Source organism: Anas platyrhynchos, chromosome 1, assembly GCF_047663525.1.
Source record: "Anas platyrhynchos isolate ZD024472 breed Pekin duck chromosome 1, IASCAAS_PekinDuck_T2T, whole genome shotgun sequence".
Taxonomy (NCBI): Eukaryota; Metazoa; Chordata; class Aves; order Anseriformes; family Anatidae; genus Anas; species Anas platyrhynchos.
This window is the reverse complement of record NC_092587.1, coordinates 16,163,815-16,178,623: the sequence shown is the minus strand read 5'-3', so window position 1 is coordinate 16,178,623 and position 14,809 is coordinate 16,163,815. Positions and strand designations below refer to the sequence as shown.

The following is a 14,809-nucleotide window of genomic DNA, read 5'->3' as shown; positions in this document are numbered from 1 at the left end:
TTTCAGACATTATACACTCAGCAACATGGGTTTTAAACATGCTCACAGGGTACAAGAGCAATTTCTATTCAGTTAGCTGGAAAAAGTCATGGTTTTTCAGTTCCGTGACCCAAATCTCGTTATCTTTTTCTCTGCTCTGGACGGGAAAAGTCCTTTTAAAATAGCCACTCAGTTAAGCCTCTGAAGCCAAGTATTTCAAGACCTAAAAAGCTTAATGACAACTTGAAGGTGAAATCACCTGCTTGCAGTTTGCTGTCTGAAGTGGGAGAAAAATGACAAAAATCCAATGCGTTTTAAAAAGCATGCAGATACTGATCTACTTCAGGACTTCCACAGGAGATCAAAATGAAAATTCACATGCCGGCCAGCCCGTTCCTATCAAATTTGATCTAAACCAAGCCAAGTTCCAGCCTTGACAAAGGTTTCCTGTGAGAGACAGCGTCAGCACCAGGCCCGGCTGCCCCACAGGGGCTGCCATTGAGGAGACCGTGGCGGCTCAGCACCAGGCCCGGCTGCCCCACAGGCACTGCCATCGTGGTGGCCAAGCCCTCAAGCACTGAACTCTTTCCTTGGTGCTGCCAAGGTGTGTTACAGCTGTTTCTTCACCATTTTCACCACCATTTCACAACAGGCCTGGCCGGGCTGCAGGCCTCGGGGCTGGGCAGGATTCAGGCTGCTGAATCCTCATCTGGGCGCTGCCTGCTAGCACTGAAACCACCCCTCTCTGCACAAATGCAGCCAGCTTCTGTATCACAGCCTAGGTTCAGTGTTAGAAATGTGCCTCAGAAAATAAAATTCACTGTGCCAGAGAACCTACGTGGGAGAGGAGCAAGGAGTGGTCGAGATCCTTACCTGGGAGAAATGTGTGGGAAGGAAAGAGAAATGTACTGTCCCCTTTGAACACTGCAAGCTATTTGGAAACGCTGAGCTTTAAACATGCAACCTCATGCTGCTCAGTGTGCAACCTGTTGTAAAACACCCCATGCAATGTGAATTTCACAAATGCCTGCTGATTTATTTCTCTCAGAGGTACAGTGAGATTCACTGGGAGCAGTATCAGCAGTTGCTTTACTGTGTCGAAGCTCTTTGCTCATCACCAGGGCACGAGGGCTAAACTGCACCGAAACTGCAGCCTCCATTCTTTAAACAACGAATTTCTACTTACTTTTCTACACTGGCCATCCTGGATTGCTGTTGTATCCAGTTTTAAGAACGCTTAAAGAAAAGCAGGTAAGCACATCTCCCCACTACTGTAGCTGCACTACAAGAAGCTCTGGGAAACTCTCCTGCCATGATCAGAAGTGGGATCTCCTTGCCAGAACTGCTGAAGTCCTCACATGGATGTTGAAAGCACTTGTGACTTCTGCATCAACTGTGCCTTAGCCAAGCGAGCACACCTCGGTGTTTTTTGCTGTGGTTGCCTCCTAGGACATTAGAGAGCAGCAGGAAGGCATGGAGTTCTGCCTGGGGGTGGGCAGGGAGCTACCTTGGGGTTATGTATTAGGATTAGGGGCCTGACCTACAAGGCTGATTGATGTTGCTGTGGGTGTCTGCTACAGACTGTGTAATCAGGAAGTAAACTGGAAGAAGTCTCGTGTTTACAGGCCCTTCTCCCCATAGTGGACTTCAACCACCCGAATACTTGCTGGAGGGACAGCACTAAGGCACCAGGAGGTCTCTGGAGTGTTGACAGTAACTTTCTGGCACAGATATGGAAGAGCTGATGAGGGGGGATTGGAGCATCTGTCAGACACGAAGAAGGTGTGACTACCCAGCCTTTAAGAAGGAAAGGTCAGGGGATCTTATCAATGCAGGTTTGTGGAGTCTCCATCCTTGGAGATATTCAAAACCTGATGATATGGTCCTAAGCAATCAGCTCTAGCTGCCCCTGCTTTGAGCAGAGGAGTTGGACTACATGTTCTCCAGAGGTCCCTTCTAACTTCTGCAATCCTGTGAATTTTAAAGAAAGTGAATTTTGGACACGGAAATAGCTGTGTCCTTTTTCTTGTAGTCACAGTTAAAGCTATCTCTACCAGGAATGTATCAAGTAACAAACACACCTGTGAGTGATGTAAGAGGAAGTAACAATGAAAACCACACCAGTATTACACAAAACATCTCCGAAGATTTTAATGGGGACATTTACTGGAAAATTCAGATGAGGAAAACACAGAGCATTAACACGTTAGCAATTAATGACACATTTTGCAAATTAAAAATTCAGGAAAGACAAGGGGAATATTGGGAAAACACAATCATGACCAAGACCCGTAACATGACTACCCTAACACAAGTCAAGAGCTGACATGAAGCATCAACAGTCGTTACTGACAGCCTGCACATGGCCAGGCACTCTGAACACAGACTTAAATTGGACTGATTTCAGCACCAGTGAAAAAGGATGGCTTTTTTCTGCTCTCAAACAGATCTTTTGTTATGTCAAACAAATATCAAAAATTTTAACAGTCCTGTTTTTTTCTTCCCCCCACAATGCTCCCTGAACTGAACTGTGTGTTTAACTTTGCCAGGTTAGCAGCTGAACACAGAAAAATGTCTTTGCCCCCTTTTACTTCCACACTTTGGAGAAAAGTGATTACTTGTAACTTTTCTCACAAGGACTAAAAGGAATTCTTAGAAAAAAATAAAACACCAGAAAAGGACAGGAGGTGATGTGTAACCCAAGCTTTCAAATCTGCTGAAGAGATCTATTCATGTTAGAGCTTTCCTACTGCCCAAATTGGATGCAATTTCAAAATTCTACACCCATTTAATAAATCTTGCTCCTGCATAGATACACTTTAATGAGTTACCTTCTATTACTGTGTGGAAATATAGGAATTTATTTTTGTTGACTTGCTATAATGAAGTTTTATTGAAAGTGCAGGGTGTTTGCGATATACACTCAATCCTGTGCATAATTTGGACAGAGGTATTTGGTTCTTCCTAATAACCACTCCATTTTGACACCTGGCACAATCCAAGATTGAATTATTATCTGATCTATATTAAGTTAGCTATATAATAAAGAAATGCATACGAAATTGCATTTTTCTGAAGCACAACAACATATTCTCTCTTCCAGGACAGAAAACAGCCTCTACTCTCAGTAGTTAACAGAAAATTAGTCAATCATGTGAAAAAAATAAATATTAAGACTGTTTTAAAGCTCCTAGATCTGTATTTCTGAATAGCAAATGTTTTAAAACATTACTTAGTACAGTTTAAGAATCTAGAACATTCTTTATAAAACTATATCAGATTAAAAATAAATATCTGTTGCTCAGTCTTCAGGCAAAATACTGGACTTTAACATCATTCATTCCTTTCCCAGAGTTCAACGCATGAGCACGCATTTACTGTAAAACACACAGACTTTACCTAGAAACCAGGTATCTTCAAGAAAAAAAAATCTCACTTATACATAAAAGGTAAGTTCGTAATTTCAGCCATGATTCTTTTTATATTAAAATTCTTGCATTTGCAGCTACTATTACCAAACAACTTTAAGATATTCCTTGATACATACTAACATAAATATCACCACCCAGTTCAGTAACATTGTAGCAAAGCTTTTGTTTTAAGCCTCTTCAGTGCTAACAGTCAAGAGCTGGGACTAGATAGTCAACTGACCTTCAGAACATACAGATCAATAAAAAGATGTTTATTATTGTTTTTCTCATTCTCAGGCAGCATTTTTTTCAAAGTCCTTCAATAAGCAAACGCAGACGCTATGTTGCAGGTTCTACTGTATCAATGTCTTCCTTTTTTGCAGCCTCCTCTCGGTTTTTGCCCTGTTGCAGGGTGAACACCGATGGGCCCAGCCTTAGGATCTTCCCACTGCCAAGGCATTCATCGCCCTTGTAGAACACAGCAAACTAGGAGATGAACACAGGGAAAGTATTTTTCAGCTTCTGCAACTGCAGGCTGTGCAAGGCCTGCTGGACAGTGACGTATGCATTTATATTTGTTCGAACCAAATTTCAAGGAAAAAAAAAAAAGAAAAATGTACAGGAATTGCTGACTCACAAGAGTCTAAATGTAAGGATGTTAGTAGGAATTCCCTCATGAACTTCTGCAAGATTATCTGAAAACTCTTCAGTTACTGTGGTGGAATGTTTTTTTTCCCCCAACAAGCTTCCTTTCCCAGGAGAGATGACACACACAATTTCACCTGCATTTTCACTGGACTTTCCTTTGACAACTCTGCCCAGGCTACCACAGCACTTCTCAGAAAAGGAGGGGACCAAGGTAGCCTGCTGTTAAGGACTACTGAGGCAGTCTACCCAGAGGAAGCAGCTGGGACTCACATGCAGGTTCATGCAGGAGAGGAGGAGCACAGACCTCCTGGCCTGTCCCTCTCAGGAAAAAGCCCAGCTACAGGCTCCAGGCACTCAGGGGTTTCTCAAACCTACCATCTGCTCAGGCAGGAGTCTTCACAGCTCAGCTCGCTTCTCTTACCTCACCCCTCTCTGTTACAAACAGCCCTCAGACAATTGGCCTCAGGATGTATCCCACAAAGGCCCAGTTTTGGGGCATGCAGGAGATGTTTGAAAACCTTTAGTTCATAATGGGACAGAGCATACCCTTGTATCAGTGGTGCTGAGAGGCATCACTGCACATTACCCATCCTGGAAAATGAGGTTTGCTGAACACAGATCCTCACTAAACAAATTTGAACGCTAAACCCACATTACACAACCTAATGACTTCTAAAATCTATTTCTTGAGGACAACAGATACCATTTCTGCATATGTAACTGATTATATATACAAAATCTTTCCGTATACTTCTAAAACTTGAAAGCCAGCCTCTCAGAACACGTGGATAACAACAGGCTACCTTAAGCTGGAAACAAACATCTTGTAAAATAGTGGATGAATAACCAAAATAAAGCCAACTGCTCTCACATGCAAATAAATCACCTATTTTGCTCCAGCTATTAAAAAACATTTCTCTGTTTTATTAGTTACTCTATTTTAACACTCCAAAATGGAAAGAAAGTCACTTCTAACAACTCACCTGCCCAGGTGTGAGAGCTCTTGTTGGCTTCACCAGTGTCACCCACACACTCCCATCTTGGTTCAGAGTCAGCACACAAGGCACTGGAGCAGAAAATGGCCAAACACCTGCCAGTTAATCCTTATGTTCACATTAAAACAAAACCAACTTTCATCACCAGGCTAAACAGATCTAAGTCAACACACCACCACACAGAATTGTTTGATAAAGCTACTACAGAAACAGAAAGGCAAACCAAACATTTCATCTGCTTCTGCAAAACTACACTGAACACAATACTAGAATAAAATAAAAAAATAAAAAAGCCACAAGAAAAACAGAACAAGGTTTGATTACCCAGTGCCATCTGGTGCTGAAACCTGAAATGACATTCCATCATTTTATCCCTAACGAGCTCTGCAGGAGGTTCCTCTGCTATCCAGTGCACTCGATTTGTCCGCAACAGGTCTCTGTACAGAGCAGGGTGATTTGTTGATGGTGCCTGCAAATACAACATTCACTCAGTGGTGATGTTTTTTCCGAAGAGCCTAGGACTGCTGTGAAGTAAAGCATGAAATATAGAAGCAGCATCAAGCTATAACAAAATAAAGGCAAAATGAGTACAAAACCAAGCATTTATTAGCTTTTACCAGTTTCCAGGTGGAAGCCTTTAATGAAATAATATGCTAAAGCAAGCCTGAATTATTTGTCAGTCCTCTACATCTCAAGAGCTATGTCACATATTTTTTTCTCCAATCCTGTTTCTGCCTTCTTCAGGCTGAGTTCAGATCCCTTGTTGATTTGTATCACTCTTCCTTTCATTCTAGAAGCAAAAAGTGTATTTCTAGTGCTGCAATATAATGAAGAAGCTTTTTCATTTGGCAAAAAAATACACAAGACAGTATATATTTATAATCTAGGCTATGCTACAAATCAAATCTTCAGTATCCCACTTCTGGACAGGGACTGTCCTTAGAACTGAAGAAAGAACGTTATAATTGCAATCCCTCATACTTTTTTTTTTTTTTACCCTCCAAAACCTACTGCTGTCATATGAGAAATAAAATTGAAGATACAAGTCAGACATCTTCACTGAGATCAAGAGGATGTGCCTTGTAGAAAAGCAGAATTTAAAACCTTCAAGTCGTTTCTCACAATGGGAAAAAGCAGGGAGAAGCACTGTGCAAAAACAAGGGTAAACCTCATATTTTGTACATAATTACTGAACGAAATCAAAGTCTGTATAAAGGGTGGCCTGCCAAGCCCCAGTCACTCCTTTGTTGCAGAGGTGTTGCACACACACAGCCTTAAATTCTTAGGGTCCTGTCTGCTTCCTCTCACCTCTGTTTTGATTACAATTTTTTCTTCCCCTCAGGCAAGTCTGCAAGTAGCAACACACCTCATTATAATCATGTCAGTATCAAAATAACAACTTTAAGAACAGCAGGAAACATTAACGAAGCTGGTGAGGTGCAGAGCTCCAATCATCTCCTATGATTAGTCATTAAAACGCCAATGATTCACAATATCATATTCTGCCTCAGTTTTCAAAATGATAAAACTGTATTATTGGCTGTTACCTCCTTTACCCAAAAAAACAAAATAGCAAAACATAGTGAACCAAGACAATACGCATTTTATGTACTGTGTCACAATTATTACAGAAAACTCTTATTTTTGGAGTAAAAAATGAGAGCTCAGTAGGCTGAGTTTTTCCAGTGTTTGCCATTTAACTGGAAAAAGCTTGCTGCCAACATCTAAGGCAATCTTCCACTCACCAGCAGCCAGTCTGGACAAGGTGTTTGAAACCCACAGATGCTGCGCTAGCTGGCACTTGTTTCCCCCAATAGCAGAGCCAGGAATTCTGCCCAAACTCAGATCACATTCCGTACAGCAGGAGTCATGAAATGCTTGCATGAGGCATTCACAACACCAGTGTTAATTAACTCACCACAAAGATATCTCCAGTGCTGACATCTTTATCTACAACAAACCAAGCATCCTTCACATTTGTTAGCCCAGCCCTCTGGCCTATTGTGTAGAGGAACCAACCTAAAAAACAGGAAAATGGAGTGTTGCTAGCATCTTTTCATCTTTTACTTTCAAAAAATAATTTAAAATGTATTCAAAGCAAAGCTTTTTTTTTTTTTTTAAATATATTAAAAGCCAAAGCTTTACCACTAAGCAAAGAATAAAGAACCTACTGTTTTAGAGAAGTGTGCCAATCACAAGTTAAGACAACATCTACCTGAAAGTTTCTATCTGTACCTGAAGCACACAATTTCAAACTAATCCATTTATTTTGTGGTACTCTTACAGAAGACAAACATTTCTCTATTTCAGTTTCAACTTGTGGTTTTGCTATCTTTCAGTGTTAGTATTTCCCCTTACTAAGGGTTTCAAGGTTGTACATGCTGTACAGAGCAAGTTTTCCATGATTATTAGAGAAATCAAACTAGCATAAATCTTTGCAATTTCACAAAAACTTTGTTCCCCTAAATGTAAGCAATATTTCTCTAAAAGCAGTTATCAAGGTGGGTTAGCCAATTACCTTTGTGTGTTCCCAGCACCTTCTTATCCTCAATGGAAACAAAGTTCCCTGGTCGAGGTTCTAAATACTACCAAATAGGAAGAGATTTAAGTCACAAGATGATCTCCAAACAAAATGTGATTCAAGTTCTGTCATTGAGCTCTCTTGGAGTTGGAAAATAGCTGTTCAACAAGCAAGCACCATTCAAGCAGCTTGCTGCTTCTTCCCTTAAGCTGCCTGAGGGAGAAAAGCAGGAGGGGCAGTCCCTATCAGCACTAATTCTGTGCTTCACTCCCCCCACCTCATTTATGACAGGGAACAGCAGGTTTGAACCATTTGCCCCTCTCGTATCCCAGTCACACGTCAGAGCCTAGCAGCTATGCACAGGTGTAGGGGCGAGCTTCCTCATACAGGCTGCTGGTGTTAGCTTCTGCTAGGCTTGGGACTGCCAAGCGAGATGCTACAAAGTGCCAGCCACCAGCTGGCAGAGATTCTTCTGTAGACAGAACCAGAACAGAACACAGAGATTGCTGTAGGTTTAATGTTACTCACCTCAAGAAGGAATTTCTTGAAGTTTCTTTCACCAATGAAACAAACTCCCATACTCTGAAAAGGAAATGCGGTACTGAATCCATAGAAAAGCAGAGAAAGACACTGGAAATAACGTATATTACTTATGTAATCTCATAAAATGAACAAACCCACAACATCTTCTCCAACATATGTAAACAACTCCTATACAGTATCAGTAGAGCCATGAGCACAGAAGAGAAATAATAAATTTAGAACTTGTTCAGTAAAGGCATACGTTAAAACATTGGTGACTACGTCGTAGATACATTATAAACATAAGTCTCTTTCAGATAACATACAAAACTGACAAATTATGTAGACTCAGTCTATGTCTTGAAGTAAAACTTAAACAAACAGGTTTTCCTTTCAGTTACTGCCTACATTCTTCAGATAACCATTCACGTGGAGAAATATGAACATTTCGAGCAGTCAAGACCATATCAGCCTACAATTGCTGCCTGCATCATGTTTGTTAGGATCAAATCATGAAGTGTAAACTCTTAGCCAGGGAAACAGATTTATTTATTTATTTATTTATTTATTTATTTATTTAGACAAAGTGGCTGAAGAACAGTATGACCCAGTCTCTGTGAAGCCATATTCAGAAACACTTCTAGTGCAGAAGCCCTTGAAAGCTACGGGAAATAAACATCAAGGCTTCTCACCTGCTGTAACAGAGAACACTTTCCTTAAGGCTTACAGCTTCCTCTCACACTCATCCCCACCTTAGCTCTTCTCAGACACAATGGCACACAAATTATCTGCCAGCTAAAATACAGAACTAACCGCAAGCTCATAAAAGTACTTTTAAGCAGGCAGACAACTGGAAAACTGCTTCCCAACCTATTCTATTATTGTTTGCTTAAACAGCTGATTTCTCAGAGATTAAGGTTCAGGAAGTTGAGAAAAGTCCATTTCAGAGAGAAATACAAATCAAAAGAGTTTAAGTGTTACCATGCCTCTTTTTTCTTTAGCACATGATGAAGGCCATGTTCTGATGCTATCTTCTTTACGAAGCTTTTTGTTAAATCCCCTAAAGGAAAAATGGTTTTCCTCAAAGCATCCTGGGAGACCTGACTTAGAAAGAAGGTCTGGTCTTTAAAGAGGTCAGCTCCTTGAAGGAGTTTTACAGCTGCAAAGCACAGAACACAAAAAACAATTCAGTAACTGCCTTTAATATCTCAACTTCCTTTAGCATTTTGTTCAGCAATCAACACTTTAATTTTTATTATTTTCAAATACATGTGAGAGACAGCATTGTTCAGGATTTTCAAAATCTAATTGAAAATGTTTGAGTATTTCCTCACCCTTGAAAAGATACAGAAACATTCTGATCTTGTATAACACAGAATCTGAAAAAAATCTTGTATTGCCCCATCTATTACACTACTGCAAGTTTCACTGGCAAGAACATCAACAGTATGGAAGATGAAAACAGCTTTCACGTGAAAGGGAGAATGAATATTGAAACATCCTAGAGCATACTGTTCTTAAAATAAATCAATTTTTGCACAGAAATCACACTGTTGTAAATCATTTATCATAAATTTGAACAGCCGTCACAGTTGATTCCAATAGATGATCTAAGGAGAGGAGCTTGACTTCCTTCTTTCATATAAAAAGTGAACAGTAAATGAAGCCTCCTGATAACCCAGATGAAATAAATTCAGTGCAATTTTTCAGTCATGTTCTGTCCACTTTCTTTAAGAGCTAATACTTCTGGGGAGGTCCAACTCTACTGATGCATTTCTTGGCTCCAGTGAACACTTACTACAGGCCAGTAGCTCAGTCACAATTGATACAAATTCTCAGTAACAGGACAAAAAGTCTGCTTAGAATATTACAAGATATTACAATTGAATCAGGCTGCCACAAGGACAGACCATTGGTCCCACTGGAGCTGTTTCAACTTCCCAGAAATAAAATCCAAAACAACGAACCATATAAAGCCCCTTAAGTCCAGAACAAAGGAATGGAAGTCAAGAAGCTGTAATATACAAACATCACTGTGGCAGCTTTGCAAGAGAGGTAGTCTGCAGGTTTCTTTCCCTTTGGGTGTACTATGTGCTTCATCAGAGCTTCAGCTGAGTTATTTTCCTGCCTTATGGCCCACAGCAGAGCTGTTTGGGAGATGCCCACATTGCCATCCAAACCGCAGTAGTTCCATGCAGAGTCAGACCCAGAACAGCATTAATCAAGCCGGCTCAGGTACTGGTAACAACAGAACCACTGCGGTGCAGGTATCAACTTCTGATTATGTACAGCCACAGGCAGCCTATTAAAGTGAAGAGCAAAACCTGCTGCTGCTGTTAGTACCTTTGCTGAGCTGGGAATTGCAGCCTTAAAAACATCTACACATGCTGCACTTGTACCTTCCAATTTCAGTGTAGGCAGAACCTTAATCTGCCTGGGAAAATCTGGCTTCTACAGGAGAATGGAGAAGGCACGGAATGAAAGATTCTTTTTTCCCCCCAGTAAAATAATACAGAGTCCAATTACCACATAAAACAATGTTATTAATTTTAGTGTTTCAAAGGTCTTAAATCTAGAGATACTACCTAAGCATATCCCCATGATAAGGTTTATCTATGCTATATACTGAACAACCAAAGAAGGCATTCATGAAAATAGAAGAAACACATGGAGTAATTTTTACGCAAGTCACTGAAAAACTTGACAAAGATTTCCTGAAATACTTCTCCGGGGTGTGGAAGATAGCCCTGTCTCCTTAATCCATGTTACAGCTCCTCCAGAATGCTGATTACTCCTGAAATGCTTATTCTTACCCCTCTGCACCTGGATTAGCAAACATAACACTTGACTGGTCAGTGTAATTCTCAGTGAGGCAAATCTCCTGTTTTTGCCCAATCAGCCTTCTAGAGGCTGGGGTTTAAACAGTAATCAGCACATGTGAAGTCACTCACTTCCCCAATTATGTGACACAAAATATAGTTCAAAATTCTCTTTGATACCTGGGATGAAATACAAAACTACTTACTATTTCTAACTTCAAACCGGTTTCGGAAAAGCCCTTGTGGTCTTTTAGTATATTTCTGTTTAAAAACTTCCTCATCCTCCAGGGATGTCCTAGCGTAATGCCCAGTAGCAATTGCATCAGCTCCTAGCAAGGAAAAAAGAGGCAAAACAAACAAAAAACTCACAAAGCCACATACTTGAAATTCAAAGCGTAAAGCATGGCTATAAACATCTAGGAAAAAAGCAGAAAACAATGAAGGAAGAAGCCGAAGTCTAATACTAGGAAGTCTTATACTGACAGACATCACACTCCTGCTATTTAATCAACATGAACTGTTCATCAGCATGCCAGAACTTGTGTTTTTGTACTTTAAGGAACACCTAAGAATGTAAAATTTAATGCTCAGGTCAATATGCATCTCTGATTTAAACCTATTCCTACATATATAATACTAAATTCAATCCCAAATACTTTGCAAATATTGAAATACCGCTACAGAGATGCGCAATTTATGCATACAACTGAATTCCTGCTTTTCTCCACCTTTCCAAAAGTTGCTACCATCTTAGCACATCCCCCACATACACTGTGTACTGACACACTTCAAAAAGCCTTACCAAGGTTATCCATAGCATAGTGAAGAAAGTAGTTGAATTTTATATGCTTGTTACACACAATATCAGGATTAGGTGTCCTTCCCAATTCATATTCTTTTAAGAAGTCACTGTAAAATAAAAAGTCACATGTATGTTAACATTATTAACATCACATAATACTCTCCAAGACTGGAAGATCTGCTAAACATGAAAACTTGAGACCCAGTCATATGAAGCATTTTATGTAAGAGATAAAATATCCATTAGCTTTTAACCTATAAAAAACAATGCTTGCGGGATTTTCTCCAGACTGAGGGAATGGTCAAAACATCACTCACAATCTTGTACAGTACAGCTGATTTATTAAACTACCATTACTCGGGGGAGACATGGCTATGCACTGTGCACATCCTATTCATCCCTTACAAAATACTTTTCAGAATTAAACAAACCTGATCAATTTTTCAAAGCAGCAGAGCAGTGCAGCATGCACCAGAAGATACTGTGTTTCAGCTGCAAGGACGCTAGCTTAATCTGTAAGAGCATATGATAAGCAGTCATGGGACCTTGCCTTAACTTTCACAGACATGTTTCCTGCTTCCCCCCCCCTCAAAAAATAAGTATAGTTTCTCATAGCTGAGTTCTAGTTTTCACACTTTCATGCAACTAAACTGCTTAGCGTTGTTTGCTTGAAAACATTTAAGTAACTACTAAGAAAATTAAACTAGCATACAGTGATGCACAGAGCAGAAGGCCCAATGTTTGCTTTATTTTGCTTGCCCTTGGTGGTCACTCAAGTCAAGAGGGATGAAGGGCAGAGCGTGGTAAACAATCTTTACCTTTATTTAAAAGAACTACTGAATCTCTCTGATGCAAAGACATAGAACAGACTCTGTACAAACCATGGGAAAGACAAGACCTGAGATACTTCTCTTGATAAAAGGTGTTTTTTACTGAATAATCCTTTAGAGAGAAACTTCAGGGAATAAATTCAAGCTCAGCGATGATGGTAAGGAAAAAAAGGCTTCTGGAACAAACAAAAATGCTGTACTAATAAATGATGAGAAGCAAAAAAGGAAAGCTGATCTTCTGTGATCTTTGATTCATCATTTACAGCCATCCTGCACCCCACACGAGTTTTGATACCATTCATTCATTCTGTCGCACTAAGAGGGAAAACAGAGTGAGCTTTCCCAGATCAGGACCATTTTCTTCACTGACTGTAAAAGTTTTGTGCTTAACTTGATGCCACTGCAATGTGGCACAGAAATAGAACAACCAGGTTATTCCTTAGTTTCTTCTAAGACAAGGCAACAACAGCACTACTTAAAGAAGGATGAAGATGAGCTTATGTTGAATAAGTAGAAGAGAAACTTGGTTGTTACACCAATATTTCCTTTTTTCTCCCTTCCAAGAAAATCTTTCTGCTTTCTCCATGCATAACTTTCTTCCATTACAGCAGAACAAAGCCATAGGAAGAGCAGATCTGAACCTCTGCTTTAAAGAACAACTTCAAATGTATCAAAAATTTAAAGAAGGTTAGGTCATGACTGCTCAGTGGTAAACTGGATGCAGTATATACTAATATAATGTACAATGCACTGCATAAATTACATAAAACAAACAGGGCAATAGCATCACATAACATATTTTTTCCTCAAGCTACGATAAGGTCGGGCCAGTATGTAGAAAAAAGAAATGAGCTGCAACAATGGAATTACTACACATTTGTAGTAACTGTGGATAAACCTATTAATTTCAAAATTAATGAGTGCATTAAAACCAATGGTTACGTTGCAACGTTAAACGTGAATGTGAGAGAAAACAATTCTGCATTTAAGGAGCATCAGTACTTCCTTTTAGCACCGATAACACCGCAATAAGCTGCCTTTGCCATCCTCACTTTTCACAGGAACACGGCACTATGTTCATCTATTTCCGAAAAACCACCTGTTTCAGCGGGTTTCTACCTGAACACTTCGTTCCAGTACTCCTTCACGTAGGAAACCTGGTGAAAAGGGATGTCGAGCTTCTGGCAGACCCGGTAAGCATCTTCGCAGTCTCTGTCGACGGAGCAAGCTCCCTGCTCATCCAGAGGGTCCCAGTTCTTCATGAAGACGCCCGTCACTTGGTAGCCTACCAAGGGAAGGCAGGGAGTGACTGATAAACTCAAACTCTTATGGGGTGGGCTTTAAAATTGTGTTTTTCAAGGCAACCGCGTCCTTCATATGTGAGAAACCCTGCATTACACATGCAGCCCGTCAGGAGTTTCGCAGCTCTGCTACTACATATTATTTTTGCTGAGGGCAGAGCGATGGCTGGCACCCAGATCAGCCGTTTATGAAACCCCTCACGGTGACACCACACCACACCGAGCCGCTCCGGCTCCCCCCGCCCTGCCTCCCGCTCTCCCCCTCAGCCCCGGGGGGACCCGGCGGGGCCCCGGCCGCCCTCTCCCACCTCGGCGCCTCAGCAGCAGGGCTGCCACGGCGCTGTCCACCCCGCCGGACACGGCGCAGGCGACATGGCGGCCCCCCACCGCCTTCAGCATCGCCACGGCCACAATCGGCCCGGCCCGGCCCCACCGCCCCTTCCTCCCCGCCGCCCGCCCCTTCCGCCGCCATGGCCCCGGGGGCGGGATTGGGGTGAGGGGTGAGAGGCTCGGCGGCTGCTGGCGAGCCCGGGGAGGTTTTTTGGGCATCGGGGGTTGTCTGAGGTGGGTAGAGGAGGTGTTATTAAGGCAATTAAGGTGTGAAAGTTCGAGGAGGTGGCCTGAAGCTCCTGCCCTTGGCCCCCCACGCAGTCAGTGGGAGCCACCTCTGCCAGCTGCTCACCGGCAGGAGGGCTCCAGCTGTACCGGACAAACCAAGCCCCGGTTACACCCAGTGAAGATATTAATGTCTAGGATGGATTGCTTCACGTTCGTCACTATTTAATGAGCCAGGAGCTGTGCCACAGGCTGCAGGTCAGGGCAGCCTGCACCCATTCTGGACTAATTACTGTGAAGTTTGGGCAAGCAGGATATATCTACATGCCTACCTCTCCTTCAGCTCTCGGGGAATCCCAAAACTATTCAGCTAGCCAGATGCCTGCTTTAGGACCTTGCAGTGCAGCTGACACAGCCCACTGAGAAT

At 41.5% G+C, this 14,809-nt stretch overlaps 1 protein-coding gene across 1 annotated transcript; it reads right to left on the bottom strand.

Annotated features, from left to right (window-relative positions):
- Positions 1-2,105: 2,105 nt before the first annotated feature.
- Positions 2,106-14,391, bottom strand: TRMU (tRNA mitochondrial 2-thiouridylase). The gene is made up of 11 exons (XM_027458828.1): positions 14,136-14,391; positions 13,646-13,811; positions 11,697-11,803; positions 11,101-11,223; positions 9,062-9,234; positions 8,082-8,135; positions 7,551-7,617; positions 6,951-7,051; positions 5,357-5,501; positions 5,021-5,103; positions 2,106-3,875 (listed from the first exon to the last, which is right to left on the bottom strand). The coding sequence occupies exons 1-11, from the start codon at positions 14,374-14,376 to the stop codon at positions 3,729-3,731; spliced, it is 1,407 nt and encodes a 468-aa protein (XP_027314629.1). The 5' UTR covers positions 14,377-14,391; the 3' UTR covers positions 2,106-3,728.
- Positions 14,392-14,809: the final 418 nt, after the last annotated feature.